Here is a 20,003-nt window from a genome sequence, read left to right as displayed (position 1 = left end):
AGTAGAAGGAGTAGTAGAAGGAGCAGTAGTAGTGTAGAAGGTGTAGTAGTAGTTGAAGTTGTAGAAGGAGTGGTAGTAGTGTAGAAGGTGTAGTAGTAGTTGAATTAGTAGTGTAGAAGGAGTAGTAGTGCAGAAGGGGGAGTAGTAAAAGTAGTAGTAGTGTAGAAGGAGTAGTAGTAGAAGGAGTAGAGGGAGTAGTAGTAGTAGGAGTAGTAGTAGTGGTAGTAGTAGTAGTTGAAGGAGTAGTAGTAGTAGAACTAGTAGTAGTGTAGAAGGAGGAGTAGTAGTAGTAGTAATAGTAGTGTAGAAGGACTATGTAGTAGTAGTAGTAGTGTAGAAGGAGTAGTAGTGTAGAAGGAGTAGCAGTAGTAGAAGGAGTAGTAGTTGTAGTAGGAGTAGAAGAAGGAGTAGAGGGAGGAGTAGTAGTGGTAGTAGTAGTAAGAGTAGAAGAAGTAGTAGTAGTATAAGGAGTAGTAGAGTGGTAGTAGTAGTAAAAGGAGTAGTAGTAGTTTTGGTAGTGGTAGTAGTAGTAGTTCCAGATGTAGTAGTAATACTAGTGGTGGTAGTAGTAATAGTAGTTGTAGTGCTAGTAGTAGTATTCGTAGTAGTAGCTGTATTATTAGTATTAGTAGTTGTGGTAGTAGTAGTTGTGGTATTAGTAGTGGTGGTAGTTGTAGGGGTGGAGGTAGTAGTGGTAATAGTGGTTATAGTATTAGTTGTAGTATTAGTAGTTGTGCTACTAGTAGTAGTAGTTGTAGTAGTAGTGGTATTAGTAGCAGCAGTAGTATTAGTAGTATTATTTGTCAGATAATTAACAGAGGTGTAATGCGTAGTCCTCGTTTCCAGCGAAGAACTGGTTTTCAGAAGAACACAGACCTGCCTTTTCTTCTGCTTCAGACTAAACAGGTAACAAACATAAATGGGGAGAAGATGGAGAACCCGTCTGAGGAGGAGGAGTCAGAGGAGGTGGAGGAGTCTGAAGAGGAGGAGCGTCAGCAGCCTCCATCAGAACCACAACCCTCCAGTAAAGTCAATCAGACGTCAGAATTCATGTCTCAGGTGGGAGAGCAGTATGCTGAAACCATTTATTTATTAGAATCACTACAATCAGAATACTTAATGAATCCCAGGAGGAAATTATTGGGTGTTCCATTGAAGCAGAATAAAAAGTAGCAGGAAAGAAATTCTCAATACAAAAAAAAAAAAAAAAAAAAAAAAAAATATATATATATATATATATATATATATATATATATATATATATATGTATAATAAAAATGTAAATACTTATAACTCAAGGGCACCAATTTCTAGATTCTAACAATCTTCTCTCAAACTACCAGTTGGATTCTTTTAATTTTTTTTATGTATCTTTCTTTGGACAATGTTTACAAAGTTTGTTTACAGTTTTTACAGAATTTTTGCGTTTTTTTTAATGTGGGTGATGTTTGTCTTTGTAGGTGGGAGAAGAGCAGGAGACTGAAGAATCTGCAGAAGAGGAGGGAGAGGAGGAGGGCACGGAGTCGGACTTGGTAACATGATCGGTTTAATCTGCCTGATGAACATTCTTGTACTGTGTGTTCATGAGTGAAATGTTCTGTAAATGAACCGAACGTTTCTGCCTCAGAGCACGGAATCCAGTCTGAAGAAGAAGCTGAAAAAGAAAACAAAAGCAGACAGCGCCTGGCTCAGGCCGTCCAGGAAACGGAAGAGGAGGATAAAGGCTAAAGGTGAAGAAGAAGAAACGTCGGAATTTCTCAGTTTTGACTTGTTTACCCTCCATAGTTTAATCACCAGATAAATGCTAATGCAGGGTCTTAAAAAGTCTTAAAAGTCATGAATTTACGAATCTGAATTTAGTAGTATTAAAGTTGATATATTAGGTTTTAAGTTATGTTGCCTTAAACTTGTTGGCTGTGTTGTGTTTAAATGTGTCTGTTAAATGTCCAAGCTACGAAGACAGTATCGTTAATCGACTCAGTTCCACCCGTTCCAAGCCAACAATTTATATTGAAATTAGGAACCAATTATCGCTAACTTTGCAGCCCCCAGTGAGAAATGACTTGGAATGGTGGGAATCAAGACGTTAGAGTAAATAAATACATTTTCCTAAATTCTAGGAGTTACAAATTTGCGGAGTTGCGAAGAACAAATTTCTTTTATGCTAGAACTATTGCGTGATTGGTCAGGTATTCAACGTGGGCGTGGCTTGTTCAGAAAAGCGCAGGACCCCCTACTAGTTCGGCACTTGAATTTCTCGTGAAGGATGAAATGTCTTTGCCAGAATGAACTTTGTTTTTGTTTTTTCCACCTTGAGAAAATTAACAAATTTCTCTGTTCTTGCGGAGTATGTAGCTAGCCTTAAATCCTGCTACATACTCCTCAAGAACAGAGACATTTGTTCTCACTCCCAGGGCTGCGAGAACAAAATGACATCATTTTGTTCTCGCAGCCCTGGAGTTTTTACAGCTTGTTCTTGACACACCGTCCAGGCGGAACTTTCTTCTTGTGTGGTGTGCGAGAACTATTGTACAGTTGGTCAGGTATTCAAAGTAGGCGTGGTTAGTTCGGAAAAGGGGAGGACCCCCTACAAGTTCAGCACATGACTTTCTCATAAAGTATGAAATGTTTTGGCCAGAACAAACTTTGTTCTTGTTCTTGCCACCTCGAGAAAACAAACACATTTCTCTGTTCTTGTGGAGTACATAGCCAGCCTTAGTCATGGAGTTCCTCAAGGTTCAGTTCTTGGACCACTACGGTTCACCTTATACCTGCTTCCTTTAGGTAACTTTCAGGGTTCCCCTGGAGTCTTAAAAAGTCTTAAAAGTCTTGAACTTAAAAATCTGCATTTAATACATTTTTAAAAAGTCTTTAAAAGGTATTAAATTTGATATGTTAGGTCTTACGTTATGTTGCCATAAACTTGTTCACTGTATTGTGTTTAAATGTGTTGAGGTCATGATTAGAAATGAGAATCAGTTATCAGCTAACTTACCTGGTTAAATAAAGGTTAAATAAATAAATAAATAAATGTGTCTGTTAAATGTCCAAGCTGCATAGAAAATAACATTAGTTGACTCAGTTCCACCTGTTTCAACCCGACAGTTTATATTGAAATTAGGAACCAGTTATCACTAACTTGCAGCCCCTGCTGAGAAATGACTTGGAACAGTGGGAATCAAGGTGTAGGAGTAAATAAATACATTTTCCAGTCAAAAATTTTTGCCAGTATAATCATGAAATAGGCATTAAATTTTGTTCTAATGCCGCATTTCCACTACGTGGAACCAGCTCGACTCGACTCGACTCGGCTCGACTCTGGTACCAGGTCCTATTCCTGGAGACCGTTTCCATTACAGGATACTACCGACTTTACAGTACCTGGATGTCATAGCGATGTGGCGTGTTACTTCCGTGTCGTCTGCTCAGAGTTGCTGATAAACTCGCTCGTTGCGTGTTGTCTCGTCAAGCTCAAGCTGAATTTTTATGTCAGCCACCAAAGGCTGAATCTCCTTGTCAGACCATGGTGTAGTTTTGCGGGCTGTCTTGTGGATTAACCTACCGCTATATTTACTGTCAACTTCCGCATCTGTTTTTTGTAAAACGGCGGGTCACATAGACAACTCTCTGACCAATCAGTGGTCTGCAGTGTTTACACATCACCTTTTAGTATTTGTTCCCCAGTCTTGTAACCTTGGCGGAGGTGATACCAAAAAACTAGTACCAGGTACCAGATTCCAGGTCCTTTTTTCATAATGGAAGCGCAAAAAGGCCGAGTCCAGTCAAGCCGGTACCATGTAGTGGAAACGTGGCATAAGTAGCCTTAGCAAGGTCTGAAAAAGTCTAAATAGTAACTTGTAGAAACCTGTAGGAACCCTGAACTTAATAATGAAGCGATCCATCTACTTTCATTATTATGCTGATGATACCCAATTATACGTATCAGTTAAACCTGATGAAGCCAGTCAGGTAACTGAACTACAGGAGTGCATTAGAGAGATTCAAAGATGGATGACCAACAACTTCCTGCTGTTAAACTCAGACTGAACTGAAGTCATTGGAGGATTCTGTTTGTATCTGTGAACTGGGTTTTTAAGAGTCTGGTTTAGGCCAGCTCTAAATGTAAAGTGCTATGACGTAACTTTATGATGTGGCACTTAGGGCTGTGTATTGGCAAGAATCTGGTGATATGATAGAAATCACAATACTAGGATCACGATACAATACATCACAATATATCACGATACAAAAAGTTAAAAAGGCAATTTTTTATTGGTTTTGTTTCTTTTTTAAAGATTATTTCCTGGAAGAATGGAATTGTACCACAAATATGCACAAATACTAAACACATTTTTATTTGACGACAACAGGATCTAATGTTATATCACAAAATTTTCCTCTGTTAAAACTGAACTTGTTTTACAGACATTACAGTTTAAGATCCTGCTCAAATGTTCATATTCTATTAGTTCAGAACTAACATCAGAACATTATTTTTTTGCAATCCCAACAAAGGAACTAACATTATTTGATAAAAGAGTGTTAAATAATAATAAATAAAATATAAACAAAAAAGAAAAACAAAAAAGAATCTCCGCAATATCTGGATTTGAATAAATACCTAAAAATATTGATACAGTACTTTTTAAAAGTGATACGGTATTGTGGAATGAAATATCGTGATACATTGCAGAACCGATATTTTCTTACACCTCTAGTGGCACTATATAAATAAAATTTGATTAACTGATTCAATAATTTCCATCTGGGATTAATTGCGTATTCTGATTGATAAAAATGAGCCATAAACAAATTTTTAACACATGCTCGAAAACTGGGAGGGGTTTCTAGTATTTTAAGGACATTAAAACACTCATTATTTCCTCATCTGGCTAAAAATATTCCCGTCTTCCTCGAGCCATCCGTCACTAATGTAGATAATTTTTTCAGTACACGTCTACTCCTGAGTGGCTGTGGACCCTTTGTACTAGTCAGTCCGTTCTGTAAATATTGACATGGCTTTGGATTGCAGTGTTGTTGTGAAATGAAAGCATCTTGGCTCATGTTTCCCGTTCAGAACCGGAGGCGGCGGATCAGCCCCAGGCCTCGGCTCAGCCTCAGTCAGACGATGGGAAGGAGTTCACTCCCATTCTCCGACCGGAGTCCGTCGCCCTGAACAAACCCCCGGAGGTGGCGGTCCTCCAGCAGAACAAAGGAGAACTGAGGAGTAAGAACAACACAAACTCAATCTGTTCTTTGATCAAACCCATGTGTGTGATTTTCACGTTTCAACCTAACAAGCTTCTCTTTGCTTTATATTTGTTTTTTCTCGAGGAATTATTACAAAGATGTAAAAGTTTGGCCTCTCTGGAGAAATAAACACAAAGTTATAATCAAATGAACAGCACTGGAACAGAACTGTGCATAAAATATATGTAAAATATGACAACTAGAATATATAATTCTGTAAAAATAATAGAATTATGGGCGCTTCCTTTTCTTCTACTTTTTCTTATTTTTCTCCTTTTCCTCCTCCTCCTTCATCTCCTCCTTCTTCTCCATCATCTCCTTCTTCATTGTTTCATTCTTCTTCTTCCTCTCCTTTTCTTTCGTCTCTTTTTCCTTCTACTTCATTTCCTTTTTCTTCTTCATCTCTGTTGTCTCCTTCCTCTCCTTCTTCTTCTCCTTCCTTTTCTTTCTTCTTCTCTTTCTTCTCCATCTCCTCCTTTGGCATCTCTTTCCTCCTTCATTGTTTCCTTCTTCTCCTTCCTCTCCTTTCTTCCTCTCTTTTTTTCTTCTCCTTCATCCCCTTCTTCTCCTCCTTTGGTGTCTCCTTCCTCTCTTTTGTCGTCTCCTCCTTCTTCGTCATCTCCTCCTCCTTCTCCTTCGTCTCCTTCTCCTATATCGTCTCATTCTTCTTCTTCCTCTCCTTTTCTTTCTTCTTTCCTTCTCCATCTCCTTTTTCTTCTCCATCTCCTTCTTCGTCTCCTTCCTTTTGTTTGTTGTTTCCTTCTTCTCCTTCTTCCTCTCCTTTCTTCTCTTTTTTTTCTTCTTCATCTCCTTTTATTCTTCTCTTTCATCTCCTTTTTCTCCTCCTTCTTCCTCTCCTTTATTGTTTCCTTCTTTGGCATCTCCTCCCTCTCTTTTGTCGTCTCCTTCTTCTTTGTCATCTCCTTCTTCCTCTCCTTCTTCTCCTTCTCCTCCTCCTCCTGATCCCTGAAACACTTTTATTATTTATTGTCCATTTTAATATCTTTACTAACATGTATTAGATAAACACGTTACATCTGATGTGTTTAAAGACACATAAATATATAGATTAATATTCTGATGCAGATTAACATCATTAATCGCTCAGAGTCCAAAGACATGCTCTTAATAGATTCAGTGTCTCCCCTTCCATTATATTCTATACTGCATCACTCACAGGTGTGTAAGAATGAGTGGTTGTTTGTCTCTATGTGTGTATGAATGTATGTCAGCCTTGCAGTGACCTAGCAGCACATTAGGGGTGAACTCCACTGTTGCCCACAGGTAGCCTGGGGTATGCTCAGACTGCCCCTCCAACACTCACAGGGAATAGGCAGTTCAGAAAATGGATGGTTGAATTCACTTCATTAGTACCCGGGGGGGAAATCAGTGTCCATCAGCTCAACAAAAAAAAAGTCACCAACTTAAAACTGTAAGCAGTGATAATCGCGTCCTGCCCCACGCGTCCACCAGGCCGGGAACGTGTTCATTGGTTGCCATGAAAAAAACGGAGCAGAATGGAGCAAGAATGTCTGAGTTATAATGATGACGTGGTTCACAGAGAAGCCTAAAACATTTGCTGCATCGCCATGGTAACAGGCCCGATGTTGACATGTGGATGTGTTTGGTCTGAAGCTCCAAGATTTCCATTTCACATTTTTCACTGGGCTTCATATATGTGGGGTATTTTTTAGGATGTTTTCTTGCTCCAAAATCACAGTTTATCATGAAAAGGTGGAAATACTCACAGCAGATCCAGTAGGGCCTGGGGAAAATTCTAATTAAAACAAATGACCAGAGAATTAATATAGAACAACCAATCAGCCTCTGTTTTAACTGATCTGTTCTTTAATCAAAATCAGAGGAACCCTGTAATAATGAATCCTCTCAGTACATTACAGTTAAGCCTACTATTGCGAACCATTGTGTGATTTGTCGATTATTCATAGTGGGCGTGGTTTGACCAGAGAATTACTATAGAGCAACTGATCAGCCTCTATTTTAACTGTTCTATTCTTTAATCGAAAGCCAGCAAAGAAAATATGAGATTTTTTTTTTTTAATATTCTGTCCAATCAACAGTCCAATATCTAAACAAACACAGTTTAATTTTCTGTATTATTACCAAACTCATAATGGAGAAACAGTCCTGTAGGAGTCTTAAATATTCTGGAGTTTAGGCATAATTTAATTTAATTTAAAATAATATATATTATAAAAGCCAAGTGGCCTCTGTGTGTGTGTGTATTTGTCCGGGGATTCCCACATAATTCGTACAGAGCTGAATGCTGCAGTTTGTCATGCCTATGTATTTTTGATCAAGGAAGACATTAGCAAAAACGGCAAGTTGATAGGACCAATATTTTGGGAGATATTAGTAATTTTGGATTACAGTAGCCCTATAATTATGTTGCTATGACCAGAACACTTTCGCGATGACTGCTTTACAAATGTGGTACTGCAGGCATGAATACGCAACAGTAGAAAAACGATCACATCTAGAACCTGTGGATCCACATGGGTCAACGCACTAGTTACCTCCGCCAAGGAGGTTATGTTTTTGCCAGGGTTTGTTTGTTTGTTTGTTTTTTTGTTTGTTTGTTTGTCTGTTTGTCTGTCCGTTAGTGTGCAACATAACTCAAAAAGTTATGGACAGATTTTGATGAAATTTTCAGGGTTTGTTGGAAATGGGATAAGGAAGAAATGATTAAATTTTGGTGGTGATCGGGGGTGGGGGGGCCCACGGGGGGGCCCATTTACAACAAACCCTGAAAATTTCATCAAAATCTGTCCATAACTTTTTGCATTATGTTGCACACTAATGGACAGACAAACAGACAGACAGACAAACAAACAAACAAACAAACCCTGGCAAAAACATAACCTCCTTGGCGTGGGGGGGGCCCACAGGGGGGGCCACTGATCAGCCTTGGCGGAGGTCTGCGCTCTCCAAGTGCTTCTAGTATAATATAATATAATATAATATAATATAATATAATATAATATAATATAACCAAATAAACATGGACACTTTACAATGTAATTGCATTCTGCTGCTGTGTAAGTAATAATAACAGAACCCATACTAAGGACATTACACTACTCACTTTCTTGAAAAAGATTGAAATGACTTGTTATAGTCGTTACTTTCACCTGTACATCCTACACATTTTATTGATACTGGATTCACTGTTGTGTGTGTGTGTGTGTGTGTGTATTTTTACGTAACTTTTTTATATGTATATTTTTATTCTTGACTGTTTTTATAATTGATGTGTATATTTTTACTCTGAGCACCTTACAGAACATAAAAACAAATTTCATTGCTCTGTACAATGGTATTTTGCATTGACAATAAAGCTTATTCTATTCTATTAAATTTTATTTTATTTCTTGAGTGAATAAGTTTGTAACTGGAGGAAGTTTTAGTAGTTTTATTAAATGTGTCGTATTCAGAGTACTGATGTCACTTGGAGAAACAAACTCACCACATGCTGTTTTTCTTTCCAAGATTTTACATAACATGCTTTCCCTCCAACGCTAGTTTGTCTCGATTTTCTGACGTGGAAGAAATGTGTAACTTTTGTCATTCTTGTCCTGAAACTACTTTACACTTATTCCTTCTTTGTGAGTACTCCTCTAACTTCTGGTCTAAAATTGAAAAGTATATCATATCTAAAAGTAAGGGAAAAATAACTATAACATCTCAAAATGTACTTATATATTTTGAACATGACACTCGTAATTTATAATTTGTTGTAAATTTGATCGTTTTATTTGGAAAATTTCATATACATAAAAATAAAATACCAAAACACACCCATCCATCCATTTTCTTCTGCTTATCCGGGGCCGGGTTGCAGGGGTAACAGTCTAAGCAGGGATGCCCAGACTTCCCTCTCCCCAGACTCCTCCTCCAGCTCTTCCGGGGGGACCCCGAGGCGTTCCCAGGCCAGCCGAGAGACATAGTCTCTCCAACGTGTCCTGGGTCTTCCCCGAGGTCTCCTCCCGGTGGGACATGCCCGGAACACCTCCCCAGGGAGGTGTCCAGGAGGCATCCGAAACAGATGCCCGAGCCACCTCAGCTGGCCCCTTTCGACGCGGAGGAGCAGCGGCTCTACTCCGAGCTCCTCCCTGGTGACTGAGCTCCTCACCCTATCCCTAAGGGTGCGCCCAGCCACCCTGCGGAGGAAACTCATTTCGACTGCTTGTATCCGGGATCTTGTCCTTTCGGTCATGACCCAAAGCTCATGACCATAGGTGAGGGTAGGAACGTAGATTGACCGATAAATTGAGAACTTCGCCTCTCGGCTCAGCTCCTTCTTCACCACAACTGACTGGTACAGCGACTGCATCACTGCAGACGCTGCACCGATCCGTCTGTCAATCTCACGCTCCATCCTTCCCTCACTCGTGAACAAGACCCCAAGATACTTAAACTCCTCCACTCCCCAAAACACACCCACATTTTAAAATCTTTCTGATGGAATTTGAAAAATATATTAAATCATTAGAATTTATTTTTAACACCCTGGCAATTTTTAAAGAATTCTTTAAAATAGACTGAACTCTCTGATGTATTTATTTATTTTTGTTAGATATGTTTTTTTTTATATATATACTATTATTTGTCTATTCTGCTTTGTGTCTTTAAATCTATGGGTTTTTTAAAATTTATTTGTTCAAATGCTTTTTCTTTGTGACATCTTGATGTTTGTTCAAAATTGAAATGTCTTGTATACCTAAATATTTTCAATTTAAAAAGAAAAAAAAAAGCTGTTTTTCTTTCCTAACTCCCTCGTCTTTCCCTCAGACTCTCTGAAGTCGGCGGTGGAGGAGGCCCAGGAGCTGCCGCTGTGCAGCTGCCGCATGGAGACGCCCAAGAGTCGAGAGATCCTCATCCTGGCCGACAGGAAGTGCATGGCCACGGAGAGCGTGGACGGACAGCTGACGCGCTGCCAGAGCGCCGTGCTCAAACACGAGATGATGCGTCCGTCCAACTCGGTGCAGCTGCTGGTTCTGTGTGAGGACCATCGCAGCGGGATGGTCAAGCACCAGTGCTGCCCAGGATGTGGATTCTTCTGCAGAGCTGTGAGTCTACGGGCGCTTCGCTAAGACCCCACCCACACTCAAATATAGGGGTGTTAGAAAATATCAGTTCTGCAATATATTGCAATATTTCATTTCACAATACTATATCGATATTAAAAAGTACTGTATCAATATTTTTAGGTATTTATTCAAATGCAGATATGACGGAGGTTCATTTTTATTTTTTTGCTTTTCTTTATTTTTTATATCTTACTTATAATTATTTAACACTGTTTTATTAAATGATGGTTATTTGAAGCATCCTAAAAGCACTTTTTACTGTCTGAGAGGTAGATGGTAGTTCCTTTGTTTGGGATTGAACTAAAATAATGTTCTGATGCTAGTTCTGAACTAATAGAATATGAACATTTGAACAGGATGTTAAACTGTAATGTCTGTAAAACATCATTTAAGTCTGAACACAGGAACATTTTATGATATAACATTAGATCCTGTTGTGATCAAATAAAAATGTGTTTAGTATTTGTGCAGATTTCTGGTGTAATTCAATTGTTCAAGGAGATAATCATAAAAAAAAACAACAAAAAATGTATTGTGATATATCATGATATATTGTATCGTGATTCCAGTTTTGTGATTTGTATCGTATCGCCAGATTCTTGCCAATACACAGCCCTACTCATAGACAGGGATGGGAATGATAAGAATTTAGTGATTCTAGTTCCATTATCGATATTACTTAGCGATTCAATTCTCTTATGAACCCATAAAGACCCAGCGCTACTTTTTTTGCAGTTCCCTAATTAATTTTTCTCTCTATGTAACCTTTCTTAAGCAATTTCTCACCATTTAATATAATAATATCCTCTGTATTTAGTGTTTTTTTCAGTGTAAATTAGGTGTTTTCCTATATTTAATCAGTTCATCAGGTTGATGTTCATTATAGCTCAGAGTAAATTCAAAGGTTGTTGAATCAGAAACAGAGAAACCTGAACAAAAAGTGATATTTTCAACAAATCAGTGAATAACTGAACATAAACCCAGTGTGCATAAACCCACTGTCCTTGGTCCAACTCCATGGGTTTTACTGGTGAATCAATGCTGTAGAAGATGACGGTGTTTCCATAGTAACTACAGAGCCTCTGTCATATCTGATGACAAACTGTATTTTACACCAATTATTTACATGGATTGATAGGATTAATGGATCTACAGGTATTAAACAGTTACATCAGTAGATGGTTTTGGTCGATGCTGGCTGTTTGGGTCTTTATGGGTTAATTCCCTTTAGATTAAACCAGGGTTGTCAAACTCAGTTTAGTTCAGGTTCACCATTTAGCCCAATTTGATCGCTGCAGGTGGTAGTGCGAGCATATGATATTATATGGATGAAACAAACACGACACGGAAACAGCTGAAATGCAGAAACGGCTGGAGGAATATGCATAGAGGGAAGGGAGCTCCTGCCGTTTCCGCCTCGTGTCTTTAGCAGCTGCTGCTGCCAGACAGCGGCACGAACCAGCATTTCCCACAATGCATGTCACGACAAAATTCCAAAGATGCCCGAGTTCCCTCCCGGCTCTGTTGGTAAACACATGGTTTGTTTCTGGTGGATGGCACTAAGAAACTGTCCACTGTAATGCAAGAGATTCAGGTGAGTAATGACAGACAGACTTACAGATTCATGATACTGAGGATATGACTGAGGTTTGACAGATTTGATGAAAAATTGGTCACGAAAGTCTCCCGCACCTTTAAGTTGTTCCTAAACATGAGGTGATATTGAGCTGGAATGGAAGTCAGTATTTTCTTGAAAGCTCTTTGGTTGTGGGGGATTATGGAGCTCAGTGGGGGCCAGAACTGAGGTTCACAGCTACTACTACTACTACTACTACTACTACTACTACTACTACTACTACTACTACTACTACCACTACTAGGACTCCTGCGATGGGGCGGGTGTCCCGTCCCGGTGCGTTGAGCCGACCGGGTGAACCAGTGTTTTCCATCGCTGGCGGTCTTGTGCCAGCTGCTCTGCGTCCTCCATGGTAACTCCATGTTGTTGGAGGTCGCCCGCAATGACGTCGAGCCATCGGGTGCGGGGCTTACCTCGTGGTCGTTTCCGGTCTGCGGCCTTTGGGTCAAATTGAAGGATGGCTCTTGTTGGATGGTCAGGAGGGAGGCGGAGGACATGACCGAACCAGCGAGTGCGACGTTGCGCGGCCAGGCTGGATGCTTTGGGCTGGCGTGTGCGGGCTCAGAGAACCTGATTGGAAACCCGCTGGGGCCACCTGATGTTTTCGATGGTTCTGAGAGCCCCGCTATCAAAGCCATCTATTCTGGCAGCCAGAGTCTGGTTTAAGGGCCGTGTTTCCGAGCCATAGAGCAGGATGGAGAGGATGGCAGAGTTGTAAATCCGGAGCTTCGTCCTGCGTGAGATGAGAGGTTCACAACCCTGATGTGAAAACCAAATGTATTTTAATAATAATAATAATAATAATGATAATAATAATGATGATGATGATGATAATAATAACAACAATACATTTTACTTGTATAGTGATTTTCATAGAACTCAAAGACAGTTTACATACAGCAGATAAAAACAGAAACCAAACACATTAAAAACAAATAAAAGGCAGGTATACGAATATAAAACAAACATTTTCAGGAAATGCAGATGAATCCAGCGTGGCCGTTACGTGAACTGTAAATGAGGTGTTGTTTTCCTCATTGTTTTGCTCTTCAGGGGACCTTCATGGAGTGCCAACCAGACGTCAGTATCTCCCACCGCTTTCATCGTGCCTGTGCGTCAGTGTTGAAAGGTCAGAGCTTCTGTCCTCACTGTGGAGAAGAGGTCAGCAAGGCCAAAGAGGTGACCATCGCCAAGGCCGACACCACGTCCACCGTCCCCCCCGCCCTCGTCCACGGACCCGCCACGCCCGGCGCCCCAGAGGGCCGGGCGGACACCACCACCGACAGGTAGACTGTCAGCTGATACGGTTGGAAACGTTAGAATCCAAACCACTAATCAGACTGAAGTGAACTGTGTCTGGGTCTGACCTATACATACACTATATGGACAAAAGTATGTGGACACTTTGAATTCAGGTGTTGGTTTTCTAACAGGGGTCTGAGGTACAAAACAATAATGACTGATGTCAGAATATAATTTTATATTATGGGATGAATATCATTGCATTGGTTAGTTTGGTTTAAATTGTTATCTTTGTTTCCAAAATGCCTCAGAGATGGTTTTGACTTAATTCATCTCAACATTGATTTTTTTTTTTTTTATCCATCACTATGATTTTAGATGTTTTATTGTTAAAGTTCTAAAATATTTCTCATGCGCTGACTGTAAATAATGATTTTCTACCACAACTAACCATCTACTTTCTTCACATCTCACTGAGGAAGAAAAGTCAACCATTAAACTTTAAGGAAATATTGATGCTTATAAACTATGTGGACAAAAATACTGGGACACATCATGTCTACAGCTGTAAGATGTCCTGTTTATGATGATCTGAGATTAAAACATCAGTATTTTAATATTTCCAGTCAGAGCATGAAAAATATTTTAGAAATTTAGAGGTAGAACATCTAAAATCATAGTCATGGATAAAAAAAAAAGAAAAATCAATGTTGACAGAAAAAGTAAAAACCATCTCTGAGGCATTTTGGAAGCAAAGATAATTTAAACAAAAATCTTTCTTTCTTTCTTTCTTTCTTTCTTTCTTTCTTTCTTTCTTTCTTTCTTTCTTCCTTTCTTTATTGCTGTCTATTTATTTCTTGCGGTCTTTCCTTATTTCTTCCTGTCTTTCTTTATTGCTGTCTTTCTTTCTGTATTTATTTCTTGCTGTCTTTCATTATTTCTTTCCATCTTTCTTTCTTGCTGCCTTTCATTCTTTATTTCTGTCTTTCTTTCTTGCTGTCTTTCATTCTTTCTTTCTGTCTTTCTTTCTTTCTTGCTGTCTTTCGTTCTTTCTTTCTGTCTTTCTTTCTTGCTGTCTTTCATTATTTCTTTCTGTCTTTCTTTCTTTCTTGCTGTCTTTCATTCTTTCTTTCTTTCTTTCTTTCTTTCTTGCTGTCTTTCATTATTTCTTTCTGTCTTTCTTTCTTGCTGTCTTTCATTATTTCTTTCTGTCTTTCTTGCTGTCTTTCATTATTTCTTTCTGTCTTTCTTGCTGTCTTTCATTATTTCTTTGTCTTTCTTTCTTGCTGTCTTTCATTATTTCTTTCTGTCTTTCTTGCTGTCTTTCATTATTTCTTTGTCTTTCTTTCATTCTTTCTGTCTTCCATTATTTCTTTCTGTCTTTCTTTCATTCTTTCTGTCTTTCATTATTTCTTTCTGTCTTTCTTTCTTTCTTGCTGTCTTTCATTATTTCTTTCTGTCTTTCTTTCTTTTGTTCTTTCTTTCTTTCTTGCTGTCTTTCATTATTTCTTTCTGTCTTTCTTTTGTTCTTTCTTTCTTTCTTTCTTGCTGTCTTTCTGTCTTTCTTTCTTTTGTTCTTTCTTTCTGTCTTTCTTTCTTTCTTTCTTGCTGTCTTTCATTCTTTCTTTCTGTCTTTCTTTCTTTCTTTCTTTCTTTCTTGATCCCAAACTGGGACGTAGTAGAAGACCAGCAGTGACGACAGCAGCAGGAGTTCAGTCAGTCTGAACATAAACAAAGTGATCACCTTTTGAACTGTATAAAAACTTTATCTGCCTGTTTTCCGTCACTGACCCTCGTTCTGTTGCCTAATCTGTTCGGACTTGTATGACAGATGCTGTGCACATGTACTTTTCTGAAGTCCTGTTTGTTTCAGCTCCTCCAGTCTGGCCGTCAGCGCTGATATGGGCCGGGCCGACAGTTCTTTGTCCGTTCATCCCGCTCTGGGACTCGACGTCCCTGTCGTCCCCGCTTTGTCCAGGACGCCGACGCTTCACGCCGACGCATCGGCAGCAACCCACAGCATTCATTCAGGACCCCCTAAAGACACTCTGGAGAGCATCCTGGTCGCTCTGGACACGGAGAAGTGAGTTTGACCCTTTTACTGTCATTTAGCACCAGGTCCAATCAGCTGTGACAAAGCGGGAGTTGAACTGAATTTCTTCTGTTTTTGTTCATCAGGCCTAAGAAGCTGCGTTTTCACCCCAAACAACTTTACCTCTCAGCCAAACAGGGGGAACTCAAGAAGGTCCTGCTCATGTTGGGTATGTGGGGTTTGGAAATGCATCATCACCCATTTTTATGTCACCTGTCGAAGGCGCTGTTTCTGATGTCGTTATTGTCGTCATCTGTGCTAGCAACTTCTTCAAACATCTTGTCTCACAAAGCTACTGGTCGGATTTATTTCAAATTTTATATGTAGTTTCCTTGGGACAATGTCTACAAAGTTTGTCCACATTTTTTAAATAATTAGATTTTTGAATTTTTGATGAATTTTTTTATAGACGAAAAATTCCCCTTTACTTCTAATGGTCCATATTTTGATGGTTTATAACATGTAAATGGTTACAGATATCAATATAGTTACTATTGCTCACTGATAGGAAGTCATATATGGACTTTCGTTTGGGTTCATGACCTTTGACCTTGAGTGATCTTGAAGGGTCGAACTCAAGGTCACCAATGTCTAAATTTCAACAATCTTCTTCTCGGAAACGATCAGATTAATTTCAGATTTTTAATTTAGCTTCTTTGAGATAATGTCTACAAAGTTTGTTCGCAGTTTTGAGAAATTTTTGCATTTTTGATGAATTTTTTTTAAAATATTTAAATTTCCCCTTTACTTATAATAGTCCATGTTTCGATGGTTTATAACATGTAAATGGTTACATATATCAATATAGTTACTATTGATCACTGATAGGAAGTCATATATGAATTTTCATCTGGTTTCATGACCTTTGACCTTGACTGACCATGAAGAGTCAAACTCAAGGTGACCAGTGTCTAGATTTCAACAGTGTTCTTCTCAGAAACGATCAGATTAATGTCAAATTTTATATGTATCTCCCTTGAGACAATGTCTACAAAGTTTGTTCACAGTTTTGAGAAATTTTTGCATTTTTGATGAATTTTTTTAAATATTTAAAATTCACCTTTACTTATAATAGTCCATATTTTGATGGTTTATAACATGTGAATGGTTACAGATATCAGTATAGTTACTATTGATCACTGATAGAAGTCATATATGGACTTTCATTTAAATAGTTGAGCTCTCCAGTGAAAGTACCGCCTACTTCTATTGGGAGATTGATTTTCTGCATCTGACAACCTCATAAATTCAATTTGGTATTGGTTCTTGATAGAACATGCTGCTGAGATACAGGGACATTGGTCCTATTTCAAACCCCTTAACATTGTTTGTCACAAATTTGCATCAAACCAGAATCAGCCGAGATAGCGTATGTATTTCCCTAATGCTGGTTCAGTCTTATTCGATATGTACTTAGGAACCTGTACCAAGCACTTATTGACCAGTACACCTGTTTTCGCAAATTTGCATCGCACCCAAATTTCTATCGATTTTATGTGTTGTAGTCGAACAAACAATCTCCACTTAATTTAGCATCTGCTTCAAAGCAAGAACACAAATAATTTAGATTTTAAAATACCTGAATTTGGGGTTAATCAATCAAATCAGATGTTTCTAATTTGCATTAATGTTTAGTTGACAAAGTTCAATGTCAGATCTTATTGATTTTATATTGTTAAGGATGAAATCTTTAGATAAAGGAACTTCCTTATCACACATCAGGAAATAAAATGTGTCTCTAATCTGTTCATGGTCATCACATTTATTGTTGTCCTGGTGTCTGTACTGAGATTATTTTGTTATTTGTATTTATTTATTTAATTATTTATTTCTGCAGTGGACGGTATTGATCCAAACTTTAAGATGGACTCTCAGAACAAACGCACTCCGCTCCATGCTGCGGCCGAAGGCGGACACATCGACATCTGCCACATGCTCGTACAAGTGAGACTAACGATGAATATTAACTTGTGTTGTGTGGTTGTTTATTATTGGAAGTACAGGATGTTCCAGCATGACAACTACCAGAGCTGTTCAACAGTCACCTGCCTTAACATGGATCTGCTGTCATTACTGTTGGACGTCTAGTTTGTGAGATTTAGTTACGAATTAAAAACAGTGATAAGATAAGAATAAGATAAGATAGACTTTATTGATCCCATCATGGGGGAAATTTCTCAGTTGACAGCAGCAAATGCAAAAATAAAGTGAACAGAAAATGTTCACTTGTGAAACATAAAATATAAAGACAAAAACAGAAATCTGCTATTTATATAAGTATTTATATAAATTTAGATTTAAATTCATATATTATATACATATTTATTGTTTGTTTTTTTGTTTGTTTTATTTCGAATATCAACATTTAAAACCAAAAACAAGTAGAAATGCAAAAAAAAAAAAAACAATTCGAAAAGGAGCCGGATGAAGTTCAACATGTATACTCCCGCCCCCTTACCTTATCTATTTTTTACTGACCATAAAGTCCCATGTCGGCCCCCAAAGTAATTTAACAAGTCTTACACATGTCAAAATAACTTCTAACTAAGCCTGCACAAAACGCAAAAATATTATGCATATCAAAATAAACTGGCCACATGAAAAAATTAATTCTGTCCATTTCATAACAGTATTACACATCAAAATAAACTCTGCATTTCACTGTTGTGTTACGCATGTAGATATAGACTTTATTTCGAACATAAATAGGCAAAAGAAATTCCAGATTTAAAAGGACACTCCAATATATGGAAATAAATCAACCAAAAAAGAAAACAAATATCACACAAATGTAAAATAATTTCATTGTGTCTCTAACAATACTTAGTCTGAAAAGGAGTAGGAGGAAGTCGAACTTATATTGTCCTACCCCAGTTTTACATGACTCGTCTAATCAGCTGATGTCTACAGTCCACAACAATGTTTACACTCTGTTAGTTTAGTTTAGTTTCAGTCATATATGCATTTCAAATCAACAGAAGAAGAGAGAAATAATACAAATTGATGGAAAAAGGCTCAGGCAGAAGCAAAGCTAATTATTGCCCACCTAATTTACATCTTAAACTACACAATACATGGTGTCAAGTAGGGGAAAAAAAGTATGTATATGTGTGTGTGTATTATATATATATGTATATATATATATTTATTTATTTTTATATATATATATATATATATATATATATATATATGGCTGCACGATATTGGACAAAACTGATATTATGATTTTTTTTTAACCCTGTGAAAAATATTGCAATATTGTTTTGTTTCTATGATCAGTGGAATTGTGTGACAACTCTAGAAATCACATACAGATCAGAGTATTAGTGCAGATGTAAACAGACTCACTGTGATTCAATGTTTTTTCCACAGAACAGTTTAATAACAGTTTTAAAATGCCATCTCCTCCTCCTCCCTCTCATTATAAACCCACATTTTATGAACATTTAAGCAGAGCTCATTTAAAAAGCACATGGACACCAAATGTTTGCTGCACTCCATGAAGAAACATGCTTTTATTAACTACAGATGATTCATATTTATTGATAAGACAACACTTTTTGCACTTATTTATGTATATTTCTTTAATTATCACATTGATAATATATTGTCTAGTACATATGGTATAAATTGCTGTTGTAATTGTGTTCAGTAGAGTGTTTGAATATATATATTTGGTGTATATACAGCATACATACAGATGTTTGTGTATTTAAAGCTTTCTTTGTTATGTTGATCATTTCTTTCCTGTTACTTTTTCTTCTACTTGAATGGATCAGCTGTAACACAATAATTACCCTCTGGGATGAAAAAAGTATTCTGGTTCTGATTAAAAAGGTTCAGGTTTGTTTGTTTTTTCTTGTATCTCTAATTCTGTTGTTTGTTTCCTTTCAGGCCGGTGCAAACTTGGACATGTGTGACGAAGACCAGAGGACGCCGCTGATGGAAGCCTGTGAGAACAACCACATGGAGACGGTGTTGTACCTGCTGAGGGCCGGCGCCAGCGCCACGCACAAGGTACGACCCACAGCAGCTTCTGTCATGACCTTAACATCTCAACTAGGGCTGTCAAAATGAATGCAGATTAAGCCATCACCAGGATTAATCTGATTTTTTAAAATTTATTTATATATATATTTTTACTTTATTGCCATCTTTTTTTTCTATAACAGGCAACTAACATCATTAAAGCTGCGGGAGACTTTCGTGACCAATTTTTCATCAAATCTGTAAAACCTCAGTCATATCCTCAGTATCACGAATCTGTAAGTCTTTCTGTGATTACTCACCTGAATCTCTTGCATTACGGTGAACAATTTCGAAGTGTCATCCACCATAAACAAACCATGTGTTTACATTCAGAGCCGGGAGGGAACTCGGGCATCCTCGGAATTTTGTCGCTACGTGCATTGTGGGAAATGGAGGTTCGTGTAGCCGCCTAAAAGCAGCAGCTGGAACAGACGCGACGTGGAAAACGGCAGGAGCTCCCTTCCCTCTATGCATATTCCTTCAGCCGTCTCTGCGTCGTGTTTGTTTCATTCATATAATATATGGTTGTGCTGCCGCTGCTGCTGTCAGATGGCTGCGCGAACCTCCCTTTCCCGCAATGCACGTCGCGACAAAATTCTGAAGATGCCCGAGTTCCCTCCCGGGTCTGGTTGTAAACACATGG

The 20,003-nt window shown here is 38.2% G+C and overlaps 1 protein-coding gene across 5 annotated transcripts in view; it reads left to right on the top strand.

Moving 5' to 3' along the window:
- The window catches only part of LOC115430272 (histone-lysine N-methyltransferase EHMT1), a 180,729-nt gene that overhangs the window by 141,101 nt on the left and 19,625 nt on the right, over positions 1-20,003 (top strand). For all 5 annotated transcript variants that reach the window (XM_030150212.1, XM_030150216.1, XM_030150215.1 and 2 more), the window contains 10 exons: positions 898-1,059; positions 1,461-1,532; positions 1,628-1,730; positions 5,078-5,227; positions 10,063-10,340; positions 13,051-13,283; positions 15,113-15,322; positions 15,418-15,500; positions 17,169-17,275; positions 19,226-19,348. In XM_030150212.1, the coding sequence (XP_030006072.1) occupies positions 898-1,059; positions 1,461-1,532; positions 1,628-1,730; positions 5,078-5,227; positions 10,063-10,340; positions 13,051-13,283; positions 15,113-15,322; positions 15,418-15,500; positions 17,169-17,275; positions 19,226-19,348 (1,521 nt within the window). The remainder of the gene's footprint in view (positions 1-897; positions 1,060-1,460; positions 1,533-1,627; positions 1,731-5,077; positions 5,228-10,062; positions 10,341-13,050; positions 13,284-15,112; positions 15,323-15,417; positions 15,501-17,168; positions 17,276-19,225; positions 19,349-20,003) is intronic.

This window comes from Sphaeramia orbicularis, chromosome 12 (assembly GCF_902148855.1).
Source record: "Sphaeramia orbicularis chromosome 12, fSphaOr1.1, whole genome shotgun sequence".
Lineage (NCBI taxonomy): Eukaryota > Metazoa > Chordata > Actinopteri > Kurtiformes > Apogonidae > Sphaeramia > Sphaeramia orbicularis.
Note: the sequence above shows the minus strand (reverse complement) of the source record. Positions and strands in the feature narration are given on the sequence as shown.